The 26,332-nt window shown below is 55.6% G+C and overlaps 1 protein-coding gene across 1 annotated transcript in view; it reads right to left on the minus strand.

Annotated features, from left to right (window-relative positions):
- The window catches only part of COL18A1 (collagen type XVIII alpha 1 chain), a 35,558-nt gene extending 21,483 nt beyond the window's left edge, over positions 1-14,075 (minus strand). Inside the window, exons 1-2 of the mRNA XM_041471723.1 lie at positions 14,032-14,075; positions 13,522-13,589 (exon numbers count right to left, since the gene is read on the minus strand). Of these exons, the coding sequence (XP_041327657.1) occupies positions 13,522-13,589; positions 14,032-14,042 (79 nt within the window). The 5' untranslated portion in view covers positions 14,043-14,075. The remainder of the gene's footprint in view (positions 1-13,521; positions 13,590-14,031) is intronic.
- Positions 14,076-26,332: the final 12,257 nt, after the last annotated feature.

Genomic DNA, 26,332 nt, shown 5'->3' on the forward strand with positions numbered 1-26,332 from the left:
CAGAGACTGGGAGGGAGCAGGGGTGGGCACAGCCCTCCTGGAACCGGGGGAAGGGCAAGGGGAAGGGAGGAAACCCTGACAGGAGCACAGGCAGAAAACCAGAGGTGGGAGCACTCTCGGACTTAGCAGAAAAATTCAGGGACTGTCAGCAGGTATCTATAAATCCTATTGACACTTGGGATTCTAATCCGTTCCCCATCTAAAAGCCCCACACAGCAGTTGAAAGGCCCTCCTGGGGATGCATGCCGAGGATGTTGTCACATCCCGAGCCGCTGACCTCCCCTGCTGCCAGTCCCTGGAAAGAGACAGCGGCACCCAGCCCATGGGTGGGCACCCAGCCAGGGAGATGGGGAGCGGGAGACAAAGGTGCACAGGAGCCAAGCTGGCGGGAGTGACAGCAGCCAGCCCAGCCCCAAAAATGACACAGGTGCCACTCTGCCAGCCTCTGCCTCCAGGACAGTGTTCCCCCCTGCCTCTGGCTGTGTAACACCACGGAGCCCCCCCGGGACCGCAGCATTCCTAAACATTTACTCATGGAGAGCCAGAAACATCCTCCCAGCAAATTCCTCGATAAGATAAACGGTGAAAATGTCACGACTGCCTGTAGGAGCCATCAAATAGCCCCAGGAGGGGAAGAAGGGTGGCCATGCCCACACCCCTGTCATTACCTGCATCCTCCTCCTGCTCTTGAGCTGAGCAGGGCTGGACAAGGCACAGTCAAGAGGTGCTGGTGTCCTACTCTGCCCCATCCACATGGACAAGCAGACAAGGCAGCAGAGAATTGGGGCTGGAGTGACTTTGGCCACCCCGTGATGTTTAGATGAGAGAGAATGGGGAGAATGGGTGGTGGAGAGGGACCATCAATATTTGGGCACAGCCGAACCCAAGGGAGGTGTATAAAACTCAAGGTGAGCTTGGGGTGAGCTGTAGCCCCAGTCCCCCCTCATCCTGCCTCCACTGGGGCCATGTCTCTGCTTCCAATCACTCACCTGCCCCCGGGGTCAACTGACAGCCCGGAGATAAGGCAGGGAAGGCAGGGGAAGGAATGCGACCCCCTGGATCATCCTCCTCCACGTTAATAAATCATCTTGCAGACTAATTGCTCCCCCGACAGGAGAAGACTCTGCTCCTCACCCCCCACCAAGGTTCTGGCTCAGCCAGGGAGCCCCAAATTTCAATTTAGTTCCTGGCATTCCTGCCTCAGCTTCGGCAGCTTGACCACCCTCGGGAGAGGCACCTGGTGGAGGGTGTTGATTGTGGTCTCTCTAAGGGACAGGGAGGAAGTGCATTCCCATTCCCAGGCACTTCTTTCCCCGAGGATACAGGGAGATCATTGCACCTGGCACCCAGGTTAGCATTGTAGACAGTTTCTGTGTAGCAGGATGAGGGGAGATGAGGGATGGGACAGAGGGTTTGTGATCCAACTTGATGCCATCCCAACCAGAGAATCAGAGGAGGACAGTGCACCCAGGTGGGTACATGTCCCCAGAGTTCAAACAAACCTTTCCAAGCCAATGATGTCCCTCAACCATGCCAGGATTTTAACCCTCCAACGTGACAGAGAAACAAAGCACTGTCAGTGGGTAACCCAGCACCAGCTTTGAAGCCTACACAACAAAAACAGGAAGTTGCCCATCCCCAGCTGTCTTCCAGGACTTCAGAAGCAAAGAAAACACCAACAGCTTAAAAACCCCAATTCACCAAACAAAATACAGAAGAGCTACCAAGCGATCTACCTGAAGCTACAACGGAGCATCACAGCCTCCATCCCGTGGAACAGCATCCGTCCTGCACCCACTCCAGCCAGGGATGCTGGGTGCCAGCTGGCCCATGCTGCTGCAGGAGGCAACTGCCACAGCTCGTGGTTGCTTTATAGAGCCTCGACATGGATTTTCAGAGAGGAAAACCACCTGGCAGGTCATTAACCTTATCCTCAACCCAGCGTGCAGCAAACAGAATCCAAGCTCACATGCTTGCTGCGGGGCCAGGTGGCGAGGAACGCTATTTTCTTAGGGAATAGACAGGAAAAGGGGGATCGGGGAGGGGGGTTTGTTTTGGGATTTCAGCTGCAATCTTCAAGTCATCCAACCAGCCTGGCTCTTGTCAGCGCTGCCCTCCTGCAGCGCAGGGGACTTTGTTTGGCTTGGAAGCCCCCAGCTGTGCTCGTAATAAGACTCCGTGTCCACTCTGTGGTCCTTCCACCTCTCTGCACTCCTCAGACAATAGTTCGCCTGTGCCGCTGACTTTGGCAGCATTTCCAAAGTTTTGGCTCCTTCCAAAGTTTCCCCTGCACCAGGCAGCCGACCTTGGCCATGCTTTGTTGTCACATCCCACTGCATCCCATCCCTGGCTCTCTGCTGTCTGCGGGGCACTGTGCTCCGTGCTGGACCTTTTGGGCCAAAATTGGGGACATGACACGGAGAGGTGCCTGGCAGGCCCTTTGGGGGTGGATGCTGGGGTCATGAACAGCCTGGATGGGGAGCAACTGGAAAAGGGAAAGCATCACCCAGGCCTTGAACCCCCCCCCAGCTGCGCACGTCCCAACGCCATAGTGAGAAATCAATCAATTGAACGCCTTGAAATCAAGTTGAGCGATGACAACCTGATATCAGCCAAGGCTGAAATCTCCCTTTCCCTGCCATGTCTCCACAAGTATTTAAGCAGGAAAACTTAGATCTTTTGAGGAAGTCCAAATAGCCTTGGAGATGGATAGTAAAGGGGGTCACACAGGTGGGTGATCCTTTGCTGCTCCATGCAAATGTTGGGGAAAGCCAGCAGGAGCTGGATGAGGCCAGAACTCATCATCCCTTTGCAACCAACAACCAGAGCCAGTATTTGACCAATTACTCCTTTTTTCTACAAGTCACTTGGTTTTAAAGCAAAATACAATGCAATAAAGAGCTTTAATGCACTGAAGTTCACCACTTGTAAGAGGACAGGTGCCAGGAACAAGGAGGGGTGTAATTTGTGTCCCTGCTTGCATGAAGACAGAGATTCCAGATCAGGTTTGCCCCCTCCTGAGTGCAGGGATGATGCCACAGCCAGGCACCATCCCAGGCTTCAGCATCCCAAGGCAAAGCTTCCCGGCCCACGGCCCACGGGCACAATGCCATGAGCCAAGGGCATCCCTGCAGTACAGCACCAGCGAGATGGGTACCCACAAGCTCTTTCCTGGGATGATAAGGGGTTAAAAAAAAAAACCAAACCACACAAAAAAGCTCAGCAGGCATGCCTGAAGGGGAGGATTAGAGAGAATAGGGCCATTTCTCAGCAAAGACTATGGCAACCTAAATAGAAAAGTAACGTTACTCTCAAGACTGGGGCCCTTTCCCTTTACTCCTGCCCTACAATGTCACTATTGTTTTGCTGACAACTGGTAATTATCCCAAGCTGCACACACTGGTATTCCCACCCTTTAACCGGGAGGGATTTTGCAGCCGCCGACCCTCTGACACCAGCAAAAATTCACATACCAGAGAGTTCAAAGGGGGGGCGGGCTGGGAAGGCTGGGCAGCCTTGCGGGGGACGTCATTCACAGGGTCCCGGAGGGCTGCGGCTGGGAAGGCGCCTCTGGAGATCGGCAAATCCAAGCCCTGCTGAAGCAGGCTCACCTGCTGGGTGCACAGGACCATGCCCAGGTGGGGTTTGAGCATTGTCAGAGAAGGAGAGCTCAGAGCCCCTTCAGAGCCTGAAGGGGCTCCAGGAGAGCTGGAGAGGGACTGGGGACAAGGGATGGAGGGACAGGACACAGGGAATGGCTTCCACTGCCAGAGAGTAGGGATGGATGGGATATTGGGAAGGAATTGTTCCCTGGCAGGGTGGGCAGGCCCTGGCACAGGGTGCCCAGAGAAGCTGTGGCTGCCCCTGGATCCCTGGAAGTGTCCAAGGCCAGGGTGGACATTGGGGTTTGGAGCAGACTGGGACAGTGGGAGGTGTCCCTGCCATGGCAGGAGGTGGCACTGGATGAACTTCAAGGTCCCTTCTAACCCAAACCTGGCACCCTGGGATTTGGGATGGTTTTGTTCCTGATGACCATGCTTTGGGTTCAAGGTGCCCCTAAAGTCAGGGGATCTTTTCTCATATCACCATGCCAGATGGAAAAATGTTCACATCCCAAGCATCCAAGTCTAAGCAGTGAATCTTTTCTGGAAACAAAAAACAAAAAACAAAAAACAAACAAAAAACAAACAAACAAACAAAAAACTAAAACAAAACAAAAGAAACAAACAAACAAACAAAAAAAACCTAACAAACGAACAAAAAAACCAAGCCACCAGACCAACCAACCAACCAAAAAAAAAAACAAAAAACCCACATAAAAATAAACCCCCCAAAATAATGCTATGGAAGCAGAGTTTCCCTTCCCTGCTTAAAAGTTCTGAGGAGCCAGGACCACCAGAATGAGACCCTGCAGGCTGCAGCTGTCCTACTGCAAGAGGATGGGGATGAGTCAAATCCATAATTTTTCATTTACAGGATGGAGGAGTCACAGTCCCAACATTCCCTGCCTAACAGGAGTTCATCTTGGTGCCAGTCCCAGCTCAGATAAGGTGATAAAAAAACCCTGGAAACTGCCTCAAGATGGATTAAAACATTCCCATGGTCAAAATGTTGTTTCTTTTTTTTTTTTTTTAATACTTTTGCAGGCTGGTACAGGAGCCAGAAAGCCCAGAAAAAGTGCAAAAAAGCCCTTTTTTTTTTCCTGTCACAGGCTGCAAGCAGCATAGCCAAGGTCAGAAAAAGGCAGAGGACACACACAGCCTCCAAAGGATCCAGCTACGAGCACCAGTTCCTCTGGCATCTACTTAAATATTGCTATTTTATTTTCTTCTGCATTTTAATTACAGGATCGCAGAGGTTTCTTCCTAATGGGAATGATGGAAACCAGTTTTTCCTGCAGCAAAGCCAATTCCACAAATACTAGCAGTGACCTGTAAAGTTAAAAAAAAAAATCTCCATAAATCTTCCCTTCCTTGCAGCAGCAGCAGTGTCACTCGCAGGGCTGGGATTTTATTTATTGTTGTTTTAAGCACCCAGGAGAAAAGAAAACGCTTCTAAAACCCCTCTTAACCCGCTCCAGCTGCAGGGGAAAAAAAAATCCCACGTAGGCAGGAGCTACACTCTGGGACTCCGGGCAAGCTGTAGCCTGTCTCCAGAGCACCCAGCTGGGATTTGGGGGAAGGAACCCCCCCTTCTCCCAGGCCCACAGCCTTGCCAGCTTTAGCCAACTCCTCATTAAAGCATGGGGCCATTTGCAGGGCACAGACCCAGAGTGCTGAGGCTCCAGCAGCTCTGACACAGCCTTGCCCTGGGACCAGCACCTCACTCTGGAGGATGCTGGAGCCTGCAGGACCTCCTTGGGCTGCACTGGGAGCCAGCTCCTAGCTCCTCTTGTCAGAACAGCAAGGATTAAACCCCGACTGTGCTCTTCAAACCCCTTTTGGCTCCTTTGCATCCCACGCTTGGGGACATCAGAGCTCAGCGGGATGAGGGGAATAGCAAAGCTCGCACAGCTCTTGGGAGAAACCCTGGCTGGCCACTCCACAAGGAAAGAAGGCAGAAGAAAGCCCGGAAAGGGGCCGCTGGGAAAGCAGAGGAAAGGCTGAAAAGACTGAAATGGAACAATGTTATCATGCACGGATATGGGGGTTCCGGATACGCAGCACCCACTGGGAGCCACCCATCGGATGTCTGGGTGCTGAGCTCTGGCACCGGCTGCACGCAGGCAGGGAGGCTCCACCAGTAACATCTAGAGACAAACTGGGGCCATCAGGTGATGGAGCAGCAGCAGAGAGATAAAAAGATTAAACAGCTGAATGAAGGAAATGCTCCCGACCCAAACAGACATATTTTTGCTGGTATTGCTGCCGCCGAGGCTGACCCCGAGGCCAGAGGGATGTCAGGGGTTAACAGCCACCCCTGCACAGCTGGAACAGAGGGAGGGATGTCCTGGGAGACCCAGGTGCTGGGATACAAAGGATGTAGTGGGAGAACAGAGCACTGGGAGGCAAGGAATGTTCTGGGAGGGAGATCAGTGCATTGGGATCAGGAGATGCACCGGGAGACTCATTTCCACTGTGAGAGTCAGATTTACAGCCACACAGGCTGTCCCGTGGTGCAGGTGTGCAGCATCCCACTCCAGTGTGGTCCCCAAACCAGGCCTGGTGTCCTTTTTGGGGCAGAAGTGCTTCACCAGCGGCCTGGGGTGGGTCAAACATCCACAAGCCTGTCCTACCAGCAGTATTCTCAATTCCCGTGCCGCTGATGTTTGGCACCAGGAGCCGCTGGTGCTGGGCAGGCGCAGGGAGCAGAGCGGGAGCCCAGCCCAGCTCTGGGGCTGCCCGGCCAGGGGGAGCGACACATCCCGACCGGGATGGAGCGGGATCCCGCCAATGTCCGCCCGCACCGCGGGTTAATCCCGTTGCTAGGACACCCGCGGGCGAAGAAATACAACACTTGTCGGATTAGAGTCTAGACGGGCTGACCTTTCCCTCCACTGCCGAGGTGAAACCGGCCGAAAATCAGGCCCCGTTCGCTAAAAGGAGGGTTTTTTGTCGCTGTTTAGGTGTTTGATTGTGTTTCAGATGGGAGCCAAAGAGGGAGGGACGTCGCTGTCGCTGAAAGAGTCATTTCACTACCTGACGCCGGAGAGGGATGTGCAGGAGACGGCCCGGGGCTCGAAACCTGCTGCCAAGCCCCGGCTTTGCCCAGCAACTCGGCTGACAAAAGAGCCTTTCAGGAGAGGGGACGATGTCAACTCCGCAATTAGCAGGGGAAAAGAAAAAAGAGCCGAAGGAAGATTATTACCTCCAGCAGTTGCCTCTGGGGGCCCCTCTCCAATGGCTTCCTTAACTCTTTCGGCTGAGCCCAAGGAGAAGGTGGGAAAGGAGCCATCAGTGTCAGCATCTGCCAAGGGCTGGCTGGAGGCGGGCTGGCAGCCTGGCCTTGAAGGATGCCATGAGGATTCCCTTCCCCCTGGCACCCAGAGGGAGCCAAGCCCACGACCCCATTGCATCCTTGCTGGGAGGGAACTGCCTGATATCTCCATCCAGTCCAGCACCAGGAGAATCCTGGTGGGATTAGACTCTGATCAAGAGCCCAGCCCACTGGGTACCACACACAGCCGAGGAGGATGCCTGGACACCCACACACCCTCCACCTTCATGGCCTGATATCACCATCTTCCCACCAAAAAGATGTGCCCGGAGCAGCTGCAGAAGTAACAACTGGTTAATCAAATCCTGAAGTCTGAGCTACCTGGGATAGTGGAAGGTGTTCCTCCCATGGCAGGGGGTAGAATGAGACGGCCTTTGATGTCCCTTCCAAGCCAAACCATTCAAAGAATCTACAGTAAAAGCCAAAAATCACACGCATGCTGCTGTCACACGCCTCTCTCTGCCCACAGTGTCAGGGGCTGGGACTTTTTCTTGCACCCTGATATCCGAGGGGACTAAGTGACACCTGGAATCATTGCAGGTTTCTACTCCACCCGTCAGTAACCCCCTGAGCCCCAGCTCCCAGCACGACAGGGCACTTCTCCAGTTTTGGAACACAGCTGGGGAGATGCTGGCATCACTGATAGGGTCACAGGATGTGTCTGGGGGTTCCATGTCACCCACATGTCCTGGGTCCCTAGGATAAGGGTCCTGGCCCCTCTGGAAAGCATTTTGGGACCCCAGGAGAAGGAATAAGCTGTACAGATGCCTTCCCACTAAGCCACAAATGAGCACCACCAGCTTATCTGGGGATTAATAAAAAGTTGCTGTATATCCAAAAGTCAACAATCTCCAACTCAATTAAGTTACAGACTAACAAGGAGGGTGGAAAATAATAAATTGGTTTGATTACAGTGTTTTCCAGAAGGAAGGCAAGTGCCTAATTTAGGAATTATAAACTCAGAGGTAGCTTCAAGGACCATTGGGGTCTCAGAGATTTATGCCAGTGGTGACAGTGGGAAGAGCATGGGGATGGTAATGCTGGGTTCCAGGTGCCCTGGCTCCTATTCCCACCCCGGGCTGTTTGAGCAGACTCCCACAACCTGGGGACAGGGTCAGAGGAACAGCCAGATCTTGCAGTCCCCAGGGGAGGAGGAAACCAGCAGACTGAGCTTGGGAATAAAAACTACAATAAAATCCACTAATGACCAATTTCCATCTTAGAAAAGGGCTGGGAGGCGATGCCAAAAAAAAGCAATAAAAATTCCACAAAAGCAACCTTTTTAAGACACGGGATGTTCCGGACCAGATGTTGCTTGCTGAGAAAGCCCCAGTGCTGGGGCTGCTGCTGCCAAACAGCGCTGCTGGTCAGAGCCAGGAGCACAGCAAGCCTCTGGAGCCTCGACCCTGGAGTAGCCCTAGCCCACAGCCCAGGGGGTGTCAGTGTCCTGCTTCATTCCAACACTCCTCAGGAGTTGAAAGCCATCCACCTTTGTGCGGTGGGCACCACCCCTTCACCCCCAAAGGGCTGATTAACCACCCTCACACCTCAAGGGTGTGGAGGCTTTTTGCCCTCAAGCCTCTCCCTCTGTCTCTCCCAGTGGTTCCAAATCCATATTAAGGCAATACGAGAGCCCCTGGTAGCTGCACAAATTTCCAAACCATTTTCTAACCCCATTTACCTCCTTGTGCTTCAATGATATCTATGGCAACAAGCTCCCCAGGCTAACCAAGCCCGATACTGAAAGCCACACACACTGCTGCTACCATGTGCCTTCCTCCACCCACAAAATCAGGGACTTGTTCCCAATCCCCAGGATTTAAGGGGACTTAGCACCAGTTGAAATCATTGCAGGTTTCCCCTGCAGCACCTCCCACCCATCAGCAGGACAGGGCATGTCCTCCCGAGGGCAGCAGCACCGGTGCTCCACACACATTGCTACCTAAAGGATGAGGAATGTGGCTGGAGGACAGGAGAGCCAGGCAGAGCCCCCCCAGAGCTGGCAGAGAGGAAACTGGGATGTGGTGTGAGGGGGAGCTCATCCATCATGGAACCTCACAGAGTGGTTTGGGTAGGAAGAAACCCAAAAGTCCCACTCCCTGCCATGGGCAGGGACACCTTCCACCATCCCAGGCTGCTCCAAGCCCCATCCAACACGGCCTTGGACACTTCCAGGAATCCAGGGGCAGCCACAGCTTCTCTCATCAACCTGTACCAGTGCCACGACACCTTCAGAGGGAAGAATTTCTTTGTGACATCCAAGACACTGCCTCCAGGCTCCCACACTCAGAGAGATTGCAGCATGCTCTCGGAAAGGACTCCTCTCCAATGCTTTCCCAAATGTCATCAGATACAACACAAGAATCATTAGTGTTTTATTAATCCCATACCTCTGAGCTGCTGATATACATCAATACTTAATCCCAGATGTTTCCTTCAGCACTTTGAACTCTCTACTGAAATGCCAGAATTAATTCTTTTCTTGGTAAACTATCCAGAGTTTGGGAAAAAAAAGACAGCCCACTTGCTGGAATTGTTATTCCAGGGTTTTGAGTATCATCCCTAATAGTTATGACAGGCCAGAGTGGTGAGAAGAGATGTGGTATCCCTGTCACAGAATATGGGGTGGGTTCCTCACCTTGTTCCACCCTGCCATGGACAGGGACATCTTTCACTCCCCCAGGGTGCCCCAAGCCCATCCAACCTGTCCTAGAACACTTCCAGGGATCAAGGGGCAGCCACAGCTTCTCTGGGCACCCTGTGGCAGGGCCTCACTGGGAAGAATTCCTTCCCAACATCCCATCCAACCTTCCCCTCTATCAGTGTGAAGACATTTACCCTTGTCCTGTCACTCCAGGCTCACGTAAAAAGTCTCTCTCCCTCTTTTTTATCAGAGGATGCAGCCTTGGATGAGTCCTCGCCCCTGGCTCTGCATGCTCCTGCCTCCTCATAAAGAAGTGGTGACATCCCACCCAGCAGCAAAGCCAGTTTCCCAGCAGCACAGTTTTTTCTGCTCAGGGAGTTTTTAAGCCAGGCAGTGACGCTTGAAGCAGGATTGCAAAATGTTTTCTCCAAGGGCTTGGATTTGCTGCTTAACAGCACCCAAGTTTTGTTGCCATAAACACTGGAAGGAGAGGTTAGTCCAGCTGCAGGCCAAAATAAATAGGGAGCAGTGTCACTGAGAGGCTGCCCTTCAGAGCAAAAAAAAAAAAAAAAAAACTCTGTTTCTCCAGAATATGGAAGTGTATGAACAGGGTTTTCTAGTAGCCACAGGGAAGAGCAGCTCGCCATCCCTCCAGGGACACTCAGCAGTGGGGAGGGAGCTCCCAGGCACTCAGGCCACTGGGCCAGCAGACACCACATGGAAACCTAAAACCAAGGCAAGAGCTCTGGGAGAATGGATGCTGTGGATAGACCAGGTTCAGGTACAAACTTGGGGAAGTAATGGAAAACTTAGGATGAGGGCTTGAAAAGGTTGTGTACTTCAATGGAAGCAAACTCCTGCCAGGGAGCACAGCCACTCTGCAGGAATTCTCAGTCTCTTTTTAAACCTAATTTCCAGCTCCAAAGCACCACCCAAGCACAGCCACTTCATCTCTGCCACCACTTCCTTGGGACAGGCAGGAGGGATGGGATCCACCTGCCAGGATGATGGACCAGGAACTCAGAGGCGCTGCAAGGAGATGCCCACAGCACTGTCTCCTTCCAGCTGCCAGCAGCCTGGGCAGCTCCCCCTCCCCAGCAGCTCCCACGGCACAGATAAGGTTTTGCAAACAGCAGTCCTGCCAGCTGATAAGGAGGTGAAGTGCCTGAGGAGCTTCTGGAGCACAGCATCCTCCCCAGCCCCTGCTGGAACCTCAGTGGTCAAATGACGCTGTCAGAGCTGAGAGGTGCCAGCCCTGCTCGAGCCAAACCCACGATACTGGGTGCTGCCCACAGCCCCCATGTCTTTTGAAGAAATTCCTAAAATAATGCTAGGAAAGCTCTGATGCCCCTGTCAAACCCCACCAGGTGCTGACATCAGAACAGTTGTGTCACAGGCTGTAAATCACTTTGCACAGCGATTCCTTGTGAGGAATACCAGCCAGAAGGACCCACAGACCCCTGGGGATAGAAGTTATCAGGAATGAGCCTCTCAACCTGCAGCTCCAGCACCTGTTGTCCATAACAGTGGGAAGAGGCAGCTAGAATTCCCAGGTGCTGCCTGCAGCCTCAGCAGCAGCACAGCAGAGAGCTGGGGCTGCTTTTGAAGCTCCTCCCAGCCCCAAACTGAAGCACAGAAATTCAGTGTGAGAGAAGATAACAGAATCATGGAAGCATTACAGTTGGAAAAGACCTCCAAGATCATCAGATTCAACCACTAACCCAGCACAGACAGTTCCATCATTAAACTATGTCCCCAAGAGCCACATCTACACATTTTTCAAACACTTCCAGGGATGGTGATTCCATCACTTCCCTGGGCAGTCTGTTCCAATGCGTGGTTGCTTCTACCACCAGACTGGGGTGGCCTGGCCAGCAGATTGCCCCTAACCAGGGACCTGGCACAGGATTGCCCCCTGGGAATGGGGATTTTCCCAGCATCTGACTTAGCCCATGCTTGGGGTCACTCATAACCCTATTTGTGGTTCCCCCCACACTCACCAGACCAGACCTGTGTCAGCATCCCCACACTATTCCTCATGGCTACATGCCCCTCCTGAGGAATCCCAGAGATCCAATGATAAGAGGCCAGCCCAGCTTGGAGCAGCTAAGCCCCCAAATTTGCAAGGCAGGCAGATAAACAGAAAGGTTATCTCCATGCCAGGACAGCCTTTGGAGCAAACATTCCCCAGAAGCCATCACAAAGGCGGGCTGGCAGAACAGGCCCTGCAGTCCTTGGACATTGAACCAAGGGAAGGGGGGGAAGAAAAAAAAGAAAGGAAGGAAAAAAAAGCCACACTAACCCACTGAATTCCTTTAAAACCAGATCTGCAGCCTGCCTTTGGGAGACGGCCAAGTCAGCTGGGTGAGACGGGCACCTCCCTGCCAGTGGTGACTGGTTCCCCCAGCACTCATCCCCTCTGCATGCCCTGGGGAACCTCCTGGCGGCCCCCAGCTTGGCTGCCCAAAGCTGGAGGATGCACCTGCAGCTCAGCAGAGGGTCCTGGCCAGCCCTGAGTGCCCAAGGACGCTGATGGAAAGGACGAGAAGGGCACGGATAACTCTGAGTACCCACTATAAAAGCAGTGCCTGGCTCTCCAGCTCAGCTTGGCTGCACTGGACAGTCTCCAGGGACCTAAAAGAGCCAATTCAGGATTTCACATGGGAATGATGCTCCCGTCTCTGCAGATCTCCAAGGGGAGCTTTGTTACTGTGGTCCCTGCGGAGGCACCCACGCCACTGAAAGCAGCATCATAAATGCAGCCCAGGGCACTTGGAGAGCTTCTCCCAGTGTTCCCAGACGTGCTCTAGGAGTGCTGGGCACCCCCGCTGCCCCAGCCAGCCTCCTTCCCTCCACAGCTGACCCCGCTGCCCACACAGCAGTGCCAGAGCTGTTCCTAGATGACACAAATCCTTGCTCCAGTAAATAATCCACCAATTTCATGGCCGACTTCCAGTCCACCTGTACCTGGGGATGCCACTAACAGAAACATCGTGCCCAGCCTGGGACAGCAGAGAGAGACATGAGTGATGCTTCACACCATGCTGGCACAAACTGAAGACCAGATCACTACCCCAGAGAAAATCCACTGTATCCCAGTTTTTGGATTGTCACTTGCAGCTCAGCTGCTTTGGCAGTTGTGGTTCCTGGGATCCAAGTGGGGGCTCCCTGTGTCAGCCGTGGCTGTTCCCGCCTCCGGGCACTGGGCATGCATCCAGAGACCGGCTGCAAGGGGAGGAGGGCTTTCATCCCGCCTGGCAGCCGGCAGGAAGCTTCCCTGTCAGGGAGGTAAAGTTCACCAGAAACACAGGCAGTGGGAGAACCGGCCCGTGTGCCTCGTGGGGAAAGAAGGCTTGGAGAGCTGAGTCAGCACTGAATTCCCCTCTCCCGGTGCACCAGCAGCTTGAGAAGTGGGACGTTACAAGGAGCCCCGAAGGCAGGGAAAAGGCCAGAAGGGTGTGGGAGGTGTTGCATCCCCAAGGCATAGGCTCGAGGCTCCCGACCACTCTCAACACTTCCAAGGACATGCAGCCCCAGGGAGGATTTGTGGAGAAAACGCTAACACATGGAGCATGGCCACTTTGGGGTAACACCATCCCGCCTGTCCCACAGCCAGCACGGACTTGACAAACCACACTCTCCTCCCAGGGAGCTGCAGTCAAGGATTTCCCCAGCATCCCTGGCCACTGATGGAATGGGGCACACGGGACCCCCCGGGCTCAGGAGCCACAAGGGATGTGGCCATTGAAGGAATCACCCCCACCTTCGGGAATCACGAGTGGGCGCAGCATTTGGCTCGAGGGCAGACTCGGGCCCCCATTCCTGCTGGGGAGAGCCTCCCAGGCGATGGGGGACTTCAGGACAGGGAGGAGGTATGGGACCCTGAGTACGGCGGCAGGCACTCCCCTCCCTAGCATCCCGCAGCATCCCGTGCACGTTACCAGGCTCCTGGGAAGCAGCGGGGACCAGCAGGACAAAGAGCCCGAGCAGCAGTCGCGGCGGGGGGCACCTGCGGGAAGGGAAGGGGAGAGAGAGGTCACCCACCCTCCTGCCGAATGCGGGGCGCCCCCCGGCCTCCAGCCCCGCCCCGAGGTCCTCCCACGGTCACAGCCGGGACCCCCAGCCCCGGCGGCTTCAGGGTCCCGGAACCCCCCAGCCCCTCGTGTGCCGGGGCACCGGCTTCCCGCGCTACCCGTGCCCCCTAGCCCGGCGGCTTCCCGGTCCTGGTGCCAGCCTTCCCCGGCGTTCCCGCGGTACCGGTGGCCCTGGGGTCCCGCCACGGTTACACCGACGACCCCCTGCCCCCCAGGGTCCCGGTGCCTCCCTCCCCGGCGGCTCCAGATTCCCGGCGCCGCCTCTGTACGGCGTCTTCGTGCTTCCCGCACTACCTGTGCCCCCCCCATCCCCGACGGTTCCAGGGGCCCGATGCCCCCCGCAGCCCCGGCACTCACCCCGTGCGCATGGTGCCGGCTCGCCTCGGCTCGGCTCGGCTCGGAGCGGCGGGATCGGCACGGCCCGGGGGGCGGGAAGGGGAGGGGCGGCAGGGCCGGCCCTCCCCGGGCGGGTGAGCCGGGGCCGGGGCTCAGCCCGCCCCCAGCCCCCGGGACAGGGACTCTCACAGCAGGCGGTCTCCTGCCGGGCCCGGGGACACTCCCCGGGGAATGGTGAGTGGGAGAGGCACACCTCTCCTCCCCGAGGAGCATCCCTCCCGAGAAACATCGCTCCCTGAGGAGCATCCCACCTCTGCCTGGGGCGCCGGAGAGCACCCTCGCCCCCAAAGGGCACCCACTGCCCGCAGGACCTGCCCGGGCACCTCTTACTCCACCAAGCCCTGGGCTTCGGCTCGCAGGCCAGGTCTGGTCTTGAAGGAGGGAGTGAATCAGCGAGCTGAGCTCATTCCCTCTCCCAGCACTTATCCGAGCCCCGGGGCACGGAGCAGGGCTGGGCACTCTCAGCATGGCACCGCAGTTCTCCTTTCCGGGCCCTTCGCCCGCCCTCACTGTGTGCATGGAACTCGGGAACTCCACGATCCTGCCTCCTTCATGGGGCCGTGAGCCCAGCCCAGCCCGGCAGGGTGTGGAGCCGGGGGGTTCCTGGGCACCCTCCCGGGGCAGCTCTGGCTGCGGGCTGCAATGCCAGAGCCAGGGCAGCAGCGCCCCGCACCTCACCCTGCCCGTGGCAGGAAAGGAGTTAAAGCTGGGGCTGTTGCCACTTTCACTCCTCCCCATACCCCAGCTTTCATCTTCCTCCAGCCCCAGGATTATCCCAGCGGGATAATCCCCACAAAACCTGCTGCCACACCTTGCTTTGTCTTCCGTAGCATTTTAGTGCCCCGCGGCAGCAAAAAGCTTCTGAAATCCAAGCCTTGGAAGGTTCGAGGGGATGTAGAAGTGATTCACTAATGATGGCAGAGGCGTGTTTAGTCTAAGGCAGGGTTTGGATCTAGCAGGATAAACCATGACATCCAGCTGCTCAGCTCTTCGCTCTCACAGGGGCACGCTAGCGCTCTCCGAAATTTGTCTGTAAATCTTTCGACGGCACCAAAGGCAGGCAGCCCCTCAGCACAACCCCGGTCTGGGGGCCATGAATACACACCGAAGCTTCCTCTTGTTTGGCTGCAGAATGTTTTCACGTGATCAAGACTCTTGAATTTATGCTTTGCCAGCTGGATGCTGAGTGATTTACCAGTCCTTTCTTCTCCCGCAGCTGGATTCCTTCCCTCCAGGTAGAGGTTGGAGTACCTGAGCTGCACAAAAGGCAACATGCTGGCAGCCCTGACTCACCGGGCTGCACTTCCGTGAAGGGATTTTGGAGGGGTGGATGGGCTGCAGGGCCTGGAGCAAGGGGGAGGAAAGTCCTGGGACAAGGATGTTGCTTGAAAAAAAAATCTCCTTGAAAATGGAGAAAAATCCTGCCTGGTAGCAGAGACCTGTTTGGAATGACCTGGCTTTATGTGGGCTGGATCAGAGCAGGTGGATAAGTGCTCAGGTGGGGTGGAAGAGTCTGTGGGCAGCTCTGGGAAGGCTGCCTTGGGTCCATGGGGCAATTCTGGCCCTTCCAATGTTATCAGTGCTGCTGGGGCTGGGAGGTGCAAACACTCGGGGCTACACTGACCGCCTACCCAGACCTTCCCACCCATGGAGCACAGCGATGTTATCGCTGCTGCGGTGAATGTGGAGCTGGATTATACCCCACACTTCCTCCTCGCTGCACCTCCCAGACTCCACCTGACCCAGCTGCGTTCGTTTGAGCGCATCACCTTCTGCCACCCTCCTGCCTCGCCTGTGTCTCAGCCCTGGTGCTGTCCCCACTGCCACAGCAGGGTCATGGTCCTCCCCAGGAGACCTCCATGCAAAGCCTGCCTGACATCACGGCAGTTTCCCATCGCAAAATGTCCTCCTGCTGAGCTTTAAAGTCCGAGAGCCACGGAGGACAAATAATGAGGCTCATCTTTTCCCAAGCAAACAAACGCTGCCCGCCGCGGGAGGAGGGACACCCACGCTGCCAGTGGAGGCAACTCTTTCGAAAGCCGACCAAATGGAAACCAGCAGTGCTCCGATGGTGGCTCTTGCAGCTTGCAGTCCAGACTTCCCAAGCCCCAGCCAAAAAGGCTCGCCTACCCCGCAGGCTCCCAGCTCCAGCAAAGCTTTGGCATTTTTTCATCTCTGTGTGGATCCTACAGTGTCCCGCTGTCCCCCCCACCCCTGTGCCTAGCTCCCACCTGCATCCCGCGGCCGGTGGTCCCACGCTGCTGGGTGGTCCTGAGTAGGGGCACCCCAGTGCGGGGACAGAGGGGCTGCCCCAGCTCCCAGCACACAGCCCCTGCCAGCTCAGCGGCTGCGACAGCACGACTGCCAAAAAATGTCACCCTGGCAACCTTGCGGGACACTGTCCTGTTTTCCCTCCTTCGGGCAGAAAGGAGGGGTTGGAAGCTCGTCTGCTGTGACACAGGCGTGCCCCAGGCAGTGGCTCCGGGGCTGGCATGCATTACCAGGGCCCATGTCTCCCTCCAGGCTCGCCAGGACAGCTGGCCCGGCCCTGGAAGGGGCGGCATGTTGCCAGGCGCCGGGGGCCCGAGGAGCCGTGACCCGGGAGCCGTGACCCGGGAGCCGTGGGAGCAGCGGGGCTGCCAGCGGGCACTGTGAGCTGTCACCAGGGCCCAGAAACGTGTCTTGTGCACGGCTGCCTTCGGAGGTTCCTTTGACCTGCTTAGTCCCGCTGCCACCACGCCGAGTGAGGAGGCTGGTGGGGGACATAGGAATTGGGTCAGGGAGGCAATAAAGGACAAGAACACAGAGGACAACATTTGGCGAGTGTCCTTACAGAAAAACAAAGGCTGAAGCAGACAGAGGGACCAGAAAACCACCGCCAGACAGGGCTGTCCCATCTGGGCCAATCCCCATGGGGAGGCTGTGGCTGGTGCTGCCACTTTGATGTTGCCATTTGTCCGTAAAGTCACTTCCTCCCCGGGCAGCCTCGGGGTGTGAGTGCTCAGGACCACTGGCAGCAGCTGGTTTTGCGTCTTGCTGCCACATCTGTTGCTCTGGCTCAGAACTCTTTGTCTGCTGATGGCCCACGACTTGCCAGGATGTCCTCAGGAAAGGGCAGCATGATGCCCTGCCTTCAGCTGACACCTCTGGAGAGGATGTGGTGAGGGATGGCGTGAAAACCATCCCTCCTTTCCAGAGGTGAAGCATGCACGGCAACAAAGGTGGGCGTTTGGAAAGGACCCAGGCAGCACAGGCAGGGAGTGGAAACAACTGGAAATCCAGATAATCCCTCAGTGAGGGAAGTTGGCAGGCACAAGGGCTTGGCTGAGTCAGGAGCACAGTTACCTGCCCATGTAGGCGTGGGATGAGCTAAGCCAGGCCGGGTTGCCGGGCCTGGGAGTGCAGCAGCACCACGTCTGGCCCCAGCAGCCAGAGCTGGTGGGTGTGTTAGCAAGGGGCTGCAGAGAGCACAAGGTGTTCTGGGGGCAGCTGCAGACTGGCTGGCAGCAGAAATGCTGCAGGATCTGGAGCCCACCCACACCCCACCCACACATGGGAAGAGGATGGGATGGGACAGCACAGATTGCTGAGGGTCAGCAGGGAGGTGAGCAGGGCCAGGGAACCTGCACCATCACCTCCTGGCAGAGCAGAGGCAGGACAGGTTCCAGGTGGCACCGTCCACAGCCCTGAGCCCTGCACACAGAGCTGCTGGGCAGGGGACCCCAGGCCTGGCCACATCCTGCAGCCGCTGTGGAGAGTTCCCATCTGGCGGAATCCTGACGTAACAGAGCTGGCCTGGCGCGTTCCCAAGCTGGACATTGTCAATGAAATTGCTGCGAGAGAAGGGTAAGTGAGAGCTCTGCGGAGCCAGCAGAGACACAGCCACTTACTCAGCAGAGGGACAGCTGGGAGCTCACCCCTAGACACAGTGACCTTCTCCCCGGGGAAGGGTGAGGGGGACCCAAGAAGGGACCCCCCTTTCTTTCCCAGAACGGGGGAGCCCCATGCAGTGTCTGCAGGGACAGAGCCAGCCCCAGCTTCCCGGTTCACACATATGTTTCATGCCTTCTGCCCACACCCCTGGGCAGCGCCTACTCCCTCCCACACAGCCTTCCCAGAGGACAGGGCACCTGGGATGTCCGAGCAGCCCCCGCTCCCTCCCGACTTTCTCCGTGACTCATCCACTCCAGAGGAAAACCAATACTTCAGCACACATCAGAGAAAGGACCGGGAGAAGCATTCCATGGGAAAGGGGACACAGCGGATGCTTCTCGAATGCCTCATCCCAGTGGTTCGCCCTCGGGTCCCTGCCTCTCGGCTGGCTGTGGGAAATGGCACTTGTTTCCCTTCCCACTCTGTAGTTGTGGGTCAGCACTGCAAGAGGAGGGCAGATCACTGCAGCCACCTCAGACCTCGAAGCATCCAAGCCCCAGGTGCAGGGTCTAGGTTTAGTCCCCCCATAGCTTCTGAGGGACCCATTGGAGAGGATGGACAGACCACCCCTTTCCCCCATCCCACTGCACATCCTGCCCAAAACCCCCATTCCTCTGCAGGGCTGGGGCTCACTGGTAACAAGAGCTGTTCCTCCCCTCTGCCAAACTCAGGAAGGTTGGGAGAGCTCCCAAAACCTTCTGTGATGCCTGAATTGCTCATTCAAGGGAGGAGTCCTTCTCCTCCCACACTAGAACACCCCGACTGCCATCTCCAGCCCCTCCACATCCCTTCTATGGCCAGTGGGAGCTGGCCAGTCCACCCCGACCTTAAATGTTCCCAGGGATAGAGCATCCACCACCTCCCTGGGCAAGTTGTGTCAGTGTTCCACCACCCCTCATTCACAGCCTCCCAGTCCTGGCTAGGATAGGTTTCCCAGGATCTCCCTCCTTTCCACGTACTGTGCTCCTTCCTGTTTTCCCCACAAAGTGCAGTTCAATTCAATTCAATTCAATTCAAGTCATCACCAACTGCCTTCCCTGCTGGGCGTGAGCTGAGGCCAGCAGCCACAAAGCAAGGAAACTCATCTGGATTCCTGCTTCCCCTCACCAGCCCTTCCAGAGGGACCACTTGAAAAGCAGTTCATTTTTAATGGAGAAAAAGAACATGTTCCTCCTCCTTCCTACTTTGCCGCACAGGTGCTTGCACAAGGGAGAGCTTTGAAATCCAACCTGGCAAGACAAGGCTCTCCAGGAGAGAGTAATGGGGCTGAGCCCAGGCTATCACTCGGGGGACAGCCCTGAAAGCATCCCTGTCACCTTGGCAGGCACAGTGCTGATGTGGCTGTCTCTGGCCTTACAGGGAGGTGGATGTGGACAGCATACAGTCTGCAGTGCAGGGTGGTGGCTGCACGATGGAGTAGCAGTGCCCTAGGGGTGCTGTGGGTAGCGGAACACACCTGGGCTTTCCCTGTGTGCAGATAGCACAGAGGAAACAGCCCCAAAATGGAAGATCTTGGCATGTTCCCTCTGCTTCCTTGGGGATTGTCCCAGCAGCCTCGAGGCTATCACCTCTTCACTCCCAGGATGCACTCGCCGTCTCATCTGCAGAAGAATGGTCAATTTTGACTCATTTGGGAAAAAAAAAAATAAAAATCAATGCCCTTTGCTCCAGCAAGACTCAAAATAAGAGCTGTTTCCTCCCTGGGAAAAGGAAATTCCCAGCTCCCCACTGAGGACTGGATTGCTCCAGGCTCCTCAGCAGCTGGATTCCTGAGGTTCTGCCCCAGTTCCCTGTGCCAGGATGCACAGGCTCCCTTCTGGGGAGGGGGAGTGGCCCCAAGGAAGGACTGCCCCTGTGAGGATCTCCAGGCCAGAGAATCCTCATACTCCCCTAGGACAGGACCTGACCATGCTCCTGCTGACCATCAGTGTCCCCATCCTGGTGCTGGCCACTTCCAAACTGTCCAGGACATTTAGCTTGTCTCTCCAGGATAACCCCACCAGGATTTCTGTTCCAATTTAAGAGCCTTTCCCACCTTGTGAGAAAAAAAAATAGGTGGGAGTGTGAATACCCCCAGGGGAAAGCTCTGTCACTGTGTTCATCCCATCCCTGCGCACCTTTCCCACCTCCCAGTCCCTGCAGAAGACTGGCTGAGCTGGTCATCTCTGGTTTGAGCACAATTAGCAGGACAAGCATCTAGCTTGCTCCTAGTTTTCTTTCTTTCCTATTTATATCTGATTTGATGTGTTTTTTCAGCTTTCCTATTCTTCTGGGAGACCTTCTACTCCTCAGCATCATTTTTCCTTGTACTCTTAATTTTTTTTATTTTTTTTTTTTCCAGAATTTGCCTGGTTTGTTGGTTTTTGGGGTTTATTTTTGGACATATTTCCTCATTTTCAGAGCAGACTGTTTGTGGGGGAATGGCACCATGTATTGCATTCAAAAGTTTTATCCTTATGTCTTATTCCCCAACACTTCAATCCAGTCTGCAAGTTGAAGTGTCCCCTTATTACAGCCTCCCCTAAAATCTGTGAGTAGCTGGTTTAGTGGTCTGGTGTTGATGTGGAAGCACATTTAGGTTTGCCCTTGCTCTGTTGTCCAGGCAAAGGAACATGGAGTCATGGAATCATAGAATTCCAGAATGGTTTGTGTTGGAAGGGACATTTAAACACCATCTCATGGGCAGGGGCACCTTTCACTAGACCAGGCTGCTCAGAACCCCGTCCATCCTGACCTTAAATGTTCCCAGGGACAGAGCATCCACCACCTCCCTGGGCAAGTTGTGCCAGTGTTCCACCACCCTCATCCTAAAAAAAATGCTGCCTTATATCTAAACTAAATCAAGGCTCTTTTAGTTACGTACTGGCTGCTCTCCTGGCACTGCAAGAGGTCGGATTTCCCTCCCCCATTTATTGCAGTTACACTGTTTTCCTGCTGACATTTTCAGAAGTGAATGTGAGGTGCATTTCCCACCCCAGTCCCTCCAGCCCTCTCTCCCTGCTACCTGCTGCTGGTTTAAATCCCCTTTGACACTGCAGTGCCCAGTGTCCTGTGTGAGTCCCTTGCATCCCAAGATGTGCTCTGAGTCAAACCATAGCTAAACACCCCCTCCCTGACCCAGTGTCTCATCCCCACCCTGAGATTCCAGCTCTCCAGGTGTCCCCTGGGTCTCACCCTTGGGAATGGTGGTGTTTTCCTGGGCCCCAGTGTCTGGATGTAGCTGCCAGATCACCTCTGATGCTCACATGGCGTGGCACCAGCGGCTGCTGTGCTGCAGTCGGATCATCTCTCTGGAGGTGTGTGAAGCCAGGGAGCATTGGGACACACCTGTGGGCCCCCTTATGGCACACAAAGCCACCGTCCCCAGGCACCGATGCCCCCAGAGAGCCTGATCTGCTGCCTAACCCCGGTGATTGGGCCATTTTCTTCCAGCACTTACAAGCTTCCTTTGGCTCGTCTTCACTTGCTCAGCAAACGCCCCCGAGCAGGTCAGCACTTTCTTCACAGCAAAGCTATGCAAGGAATTTCTCTCCTAAGGCAGCTGGACCCTTTCCAAAGAAGGAGAGCTGCCAAATTCCCAGCCCCCAGCAGCGAAACAAGGTGCAAATTTGGCCCCTGGAGGCTTTCTGTTCTCTTCCACTTCTGCCCTTGCTGTCTGCTGGAGGTGGGGAGGAAGGGGCCCTCTCCACTCCCCTCCCATGCTGGGGTTGAATGTAGAAGGGAAAGGGCTGTTCTGTCCCAAACAGGACTCAAGGTGTCAGAGCTCTCCCCAAATGCCGCAGGTAGGAGACACGGGTGTGGGTTTGCAGCTGCCTGTGCTCCCCTCACAGTGCCTGCTGGGCAGAGCACACCTCTCTGCTCTTGATGTGCTCCACAGGGCTGGGGACTCTTGGGCAGTTGCCTCCTGTGATTTATTTATTTTTTCATTGCTTCTCCGTACTTCCTGCTATTTACGAGCATGGCTGTTGCTGCAGGAAGGAGGCTGCTGATCTGGGCTGTGGGTTCACAATATTTCTGTCTTCCACTCCCCCTCCCCAAGGTCTCTGCAGAAGGGGCAGCTCCTCCACCCCTGCCTGGCCTCCAGCCCCTGGCAGAAATTGGCCTTCAGGCACATCACCGCGGCAGCACAGCTGGATGCTCATCTGCTTCATTTCTCTGCTTACAATTCTTGGATAGGAAAGTTGGGGCTTTTCTCTGCTGCCCGTCTGCTGGGAAGGGCAAAGAGGATCTCCAGGGGATGAGACCGCTCTGTGCACATTCACATTCCAAGTGCCAAGGACTCCTGAAAGCCAAGTGCCCAGGAGAACATGAGCAAGTCAGCCTTGGGCAGTCAATGATCCTTTCCAAAGCTCAATGACCCAGCTGCTCCTGGGATTTCACAAAAGCAAAGGTACCAAGTGTTGGGGCTACTCTGGGCTCTGGCAGAAACTCTTTACAAACATGATGCCCAGCAGGTCACCCCCAAAAGAATCCATACACTCCTGTCCACACAGGAAAAGGTCACAGGGAGCTGGTCACGACCAGCCATGAGGATGGGCACCACCACGCAGCTCCCCGCAGCCCCAGGCAGAGCTGTGCCCTCAAGGCACTCATTGCTCCCCTCTCAAACCTTGGGCTGCCCCAAGTGCTGGACCCCCGAGGGCACTAAGGGGTCTTGCTGGCCTCACCTGAGGTCCCCACCCACACATCCTTCAGTCACAGCCCCAGGCACCTGAGCTCAGTCCCAGCTGAGCTCTGGGAGGGTGTGTTTATTGATGCCTCTGTCTCCAGGTGGACCTTGCACCTGTGCAACAGGTAGCTTATCTCAGCTGCTGCTTCCTGGGTGGACCTCACACTGCTGTGGTAGACAGCTTGCTCCCTGTCTCCCAAAGGATGCCAAGAGAAGGAACTCTGGCACCTCCAAGAGCACTTTCACTGGCACCCTCTCTATCTTCTGCCAGGGACCCTGCCCAAGTGGCTGCCCCCTCCCTGGGGAGGAGGTCAACTGCTGGGCACCCTGGCCTCCTTTTCATCATATGTGCCACCCACGGCATTGCAGTAGGATACCGACTCCTGGGAATTGTCCTCATCCATCCTTCTGTGGGATTGCCCTGCCCTCTGTCGATCTTCCAACACATAGACAGGACAGAGACGGCAGTCCCTGGCTGGGAGAATGTTTGTGGCCATCTCCAAGGACGAGTTTCCCAGGGATCCTCACACAGACAACCACGTTATAACAGTCTGGAGTCAGGACTGGATCTGGAGCATGCCCTGCTTGTTTGAAAGCCAGCCTAAACTGTAAAATAGGAGTTTTCCCCAGCGGAATACACAGCGGGATCATCACCCTGCTGCCTGTGCTCTAACAAGCTGCATCTGTAGTGTTGTCGGTGCTCACCTGGAGCCAGAACTGAGGCACACGGGGGAGTGTCCATTCATGATTTAAAAGGAGGGGAGAAAATATTCATAGTAAAATTTTCTGTGAATTTTAATAAGACTGAAAAGCCAGAGTCTGCTCCTGGAGAGGCAGTGGCCATGAGCATGAGTTTATTGATGGAGAGATCATGTTCATCCAAAGGAATGTGGATTGTGGGGATGCATTGTTTTGAGGATGGCCCTGTACAGACACACCAACCATCCCACCCTATGTCTGAGAGTGCTGTCCAAGCACTCCCGTAGCTCTGGCAGCCTTGGGGCTGTGCCCATTCCCTGGAGAGCCTGTTCAGTGTCCTACCACCCTCTGGGGGAACAACCTTTTCCTGATATCCAACCTAAACCTCCGCTGGCACACCTCCAGGCATTCACTTGGGTGCTGTCACTCGTCACAAAGAGCAGAGATTGGAGCTGTCCCTTCACTGCTCCTCATGAGGAGAGAATGCAGACCCCGATGAGGTCTCCCCTCAGTCTACTCTTCTTCAGGGTTTTATTTTTGTCCCAAAGGGTCAGACTGCAACCTCCACACAGGCCTCTCATCCTGCACAAGAAAGACGCAAAGAGATATACCAATCAACAACTAGGGCAAACAAGCAGGCAGTAATAACCAACACTAGATCTGCCTAGGTCATAGGCACAACACCAAGATGGATTGGCCTGTGGGCAACCTCAGTGGCAGTGGATCCTTTTCATTACTTGGTACAGGACCATCACCCTTTGGAATCTGTTAAGGCAGAACACTCTGACTTTGGGGCTCCCATATGTCCCTCCAGGTTATGGAGGGTAAGAAAAGTGTCTGCGCCAGTCGTGTGTCCCAGTGGGCTCAGGAGACATCAGCGTGTCTTTTATTCCTGTAGAACTCCTTTGGAGCTGCCCCACAGCAGGGCAGGTTGGCTGGGCTGGGGGTGGCCCCAGGGCACATGGCACTGTGTACAAGGGCCCTTTATGACAGCGGGCACTGTGGGAAGGAACTTGGCTGCGTGTCACAGGGCCCTTTGTAACACATCACGATACAGCTGCCGATGGCCACAGTGTCCAGAGAAGGCCAATGGGACATGGTGGTGCTGCAGGGAGGCCCTGTGCAGTCACCTTGTTCCTTGTTGTCCCCAGGGTTTAACAATTTTTTCCAAGTGCCCTTAGGGACAGATCTCAGTGGGACAAAGGAGAGACCTTCCAGCATGGCAGGAGAAGAAGGAGGTTGCAAACCCTGACATTACACTGACCACACGTCCAACACTGATATCACACCCACTCAGAGCATGGCAAACTTGAAAGCTTCTGCTCCCAACCTGGATATTTTTGGGGAGAGAGTTGTTTCCCACCCAAATGAAGTAAGAGCCTGTGGCCACTGCTGGATCCCCCCAGGAACTGGGGGCTCCTCAAGCTGGGTCCGCTGGGCCCCCCTCTGCCTTTGAAGCCATCAGAGTGTGGTGGAAAGGGAAGCACTTCTCAGAGGAAGCTGGGGAAGTTGCTCTTCTGGCAGCTCTCCAGAACTCCCTGTGCCTCCTCCAGGTGCCAGACTTCATGAGGAACATGCACCAGAGACTTGTGTCCAGTGCACCTCCAGATGACAAGTTGTTCATGGACATCCTGAGGCTGACCGAGGCACACCCCACTGATGTCGCGGTCACCCTCCTGCGCTGTGCCCCATCATGTGACAGGTATGGAAGCCACCTTCCTTGTGGTCTCAGGGCTCACTGGGTCTTAGGGCCCATCATCCCATACAGCCAGTCCAGTGGGGTCTGATACAAAGGTAGAGAGTTCCAGGACCCACCAGGCTCTCTGTTTCCCAGCCACAGCATGTCAGCCACCCAGTCTGCTGCCGTACTCCCTCCCTGCCTCTCAGGGCACCAGGGTTCTGTCACCTGGACCCCTACAGCTGCCCAGTCCATGATGCTGTGGCTGAGATCCTCCTGACACACAGCTCTGGTCCCACAGGGCTGCTAAAATCATGTGGAGGACCATAGCCTCATCAGGAACGGCAGTGGACAAGGTGCTGCCAACACTGCTCTGTGTGCTGGAGGACTGGCCACTGCACAGAGTGTCCACCTCTGATGGGGACGAAACAAGAGTCTTTGCCCTGGCTGTGAGTTTCTGCAACTGGCCTTTGCTGGCCCCAAGGCTGCCTCTCCAGCAGCTCCCCATCCTCCTTCCCCACTGCATCTCCCTGCCTCAGGCGCTGGCCTGAAACCTGGCCCAGGGGCAGCTTCAGGGCCACCAGGCCCCGTGCTCCCCCTGCATCTCTCCGGGCCTCTCCCTGCCACGCTCGGGCCCTGCCACACGGACACCTGGGCACTGAGCGCTCTCTCGGGGGGCTTTCTCCTTTGCAGGCAACCAGGGTGGTTTGGGAGATTCTCCGCCTGCCCTGGTGCCCAGCACCATTTATGGAATATTCTCCCCGCCTCCTTGTGGCTCTGCTCTTCCAAGTTTTTGTCAGCACATTAGATATGCCAGAGGAGGTTAACACCTTCTGGAAGGAATGCCAGGAGCAGCTCAGCCTTCCCACCAGCCCCAACAGGTGCTCCATCCCATTTCTCCCATGTCCCCAGGGCAGGTGCCAGCACTCCCAGGGTGACCTGGGATTTGCTCTGCACACAGGTTTGCAGTGCAGACTGTGAGGGCACTGTTCCGCCATCTGCGGTATCTGGATTTACTGGTGTCAATGGAACGCAAGCGTGCCTGGGACACGCTGCTCTGTGCTGAGACCCACCACTACGCCATGGGTCTGCTGGCCAGGTGAGACTCCCTTCTCCCTGCTGCCTCTGACATTTGTGCCCTGTGCCTGGGGTGCCCTACACAGTCCCTGTAGTCATAGGCCAGAGGGTCTCGTCACTCAGGGACAGCCAAGCAGACTGGAAAAGTCTGGGAGAGGAGGATGCCCAAGAGCAGCCTCTCAAAGGACCCAGGTCTCCTTGCAGGG

This window comes from Pyrgilauda ruficollis, unplaced genomic scaffold, assembly GCF_017590135.1.
Source record: "Pyrgilauda ruficollis isolate IOZ18807 unplaced genomic scaffold, ASM1759013v1 scaffold276, whole genome shotgun sequence".
NCBI classification, from domain to species: Eukaryota; Metazoa; Chordata; class Aves; order Passeriformes; family Passeridae; genus Pyrgilauda; species Pyrgilauda ruficollis.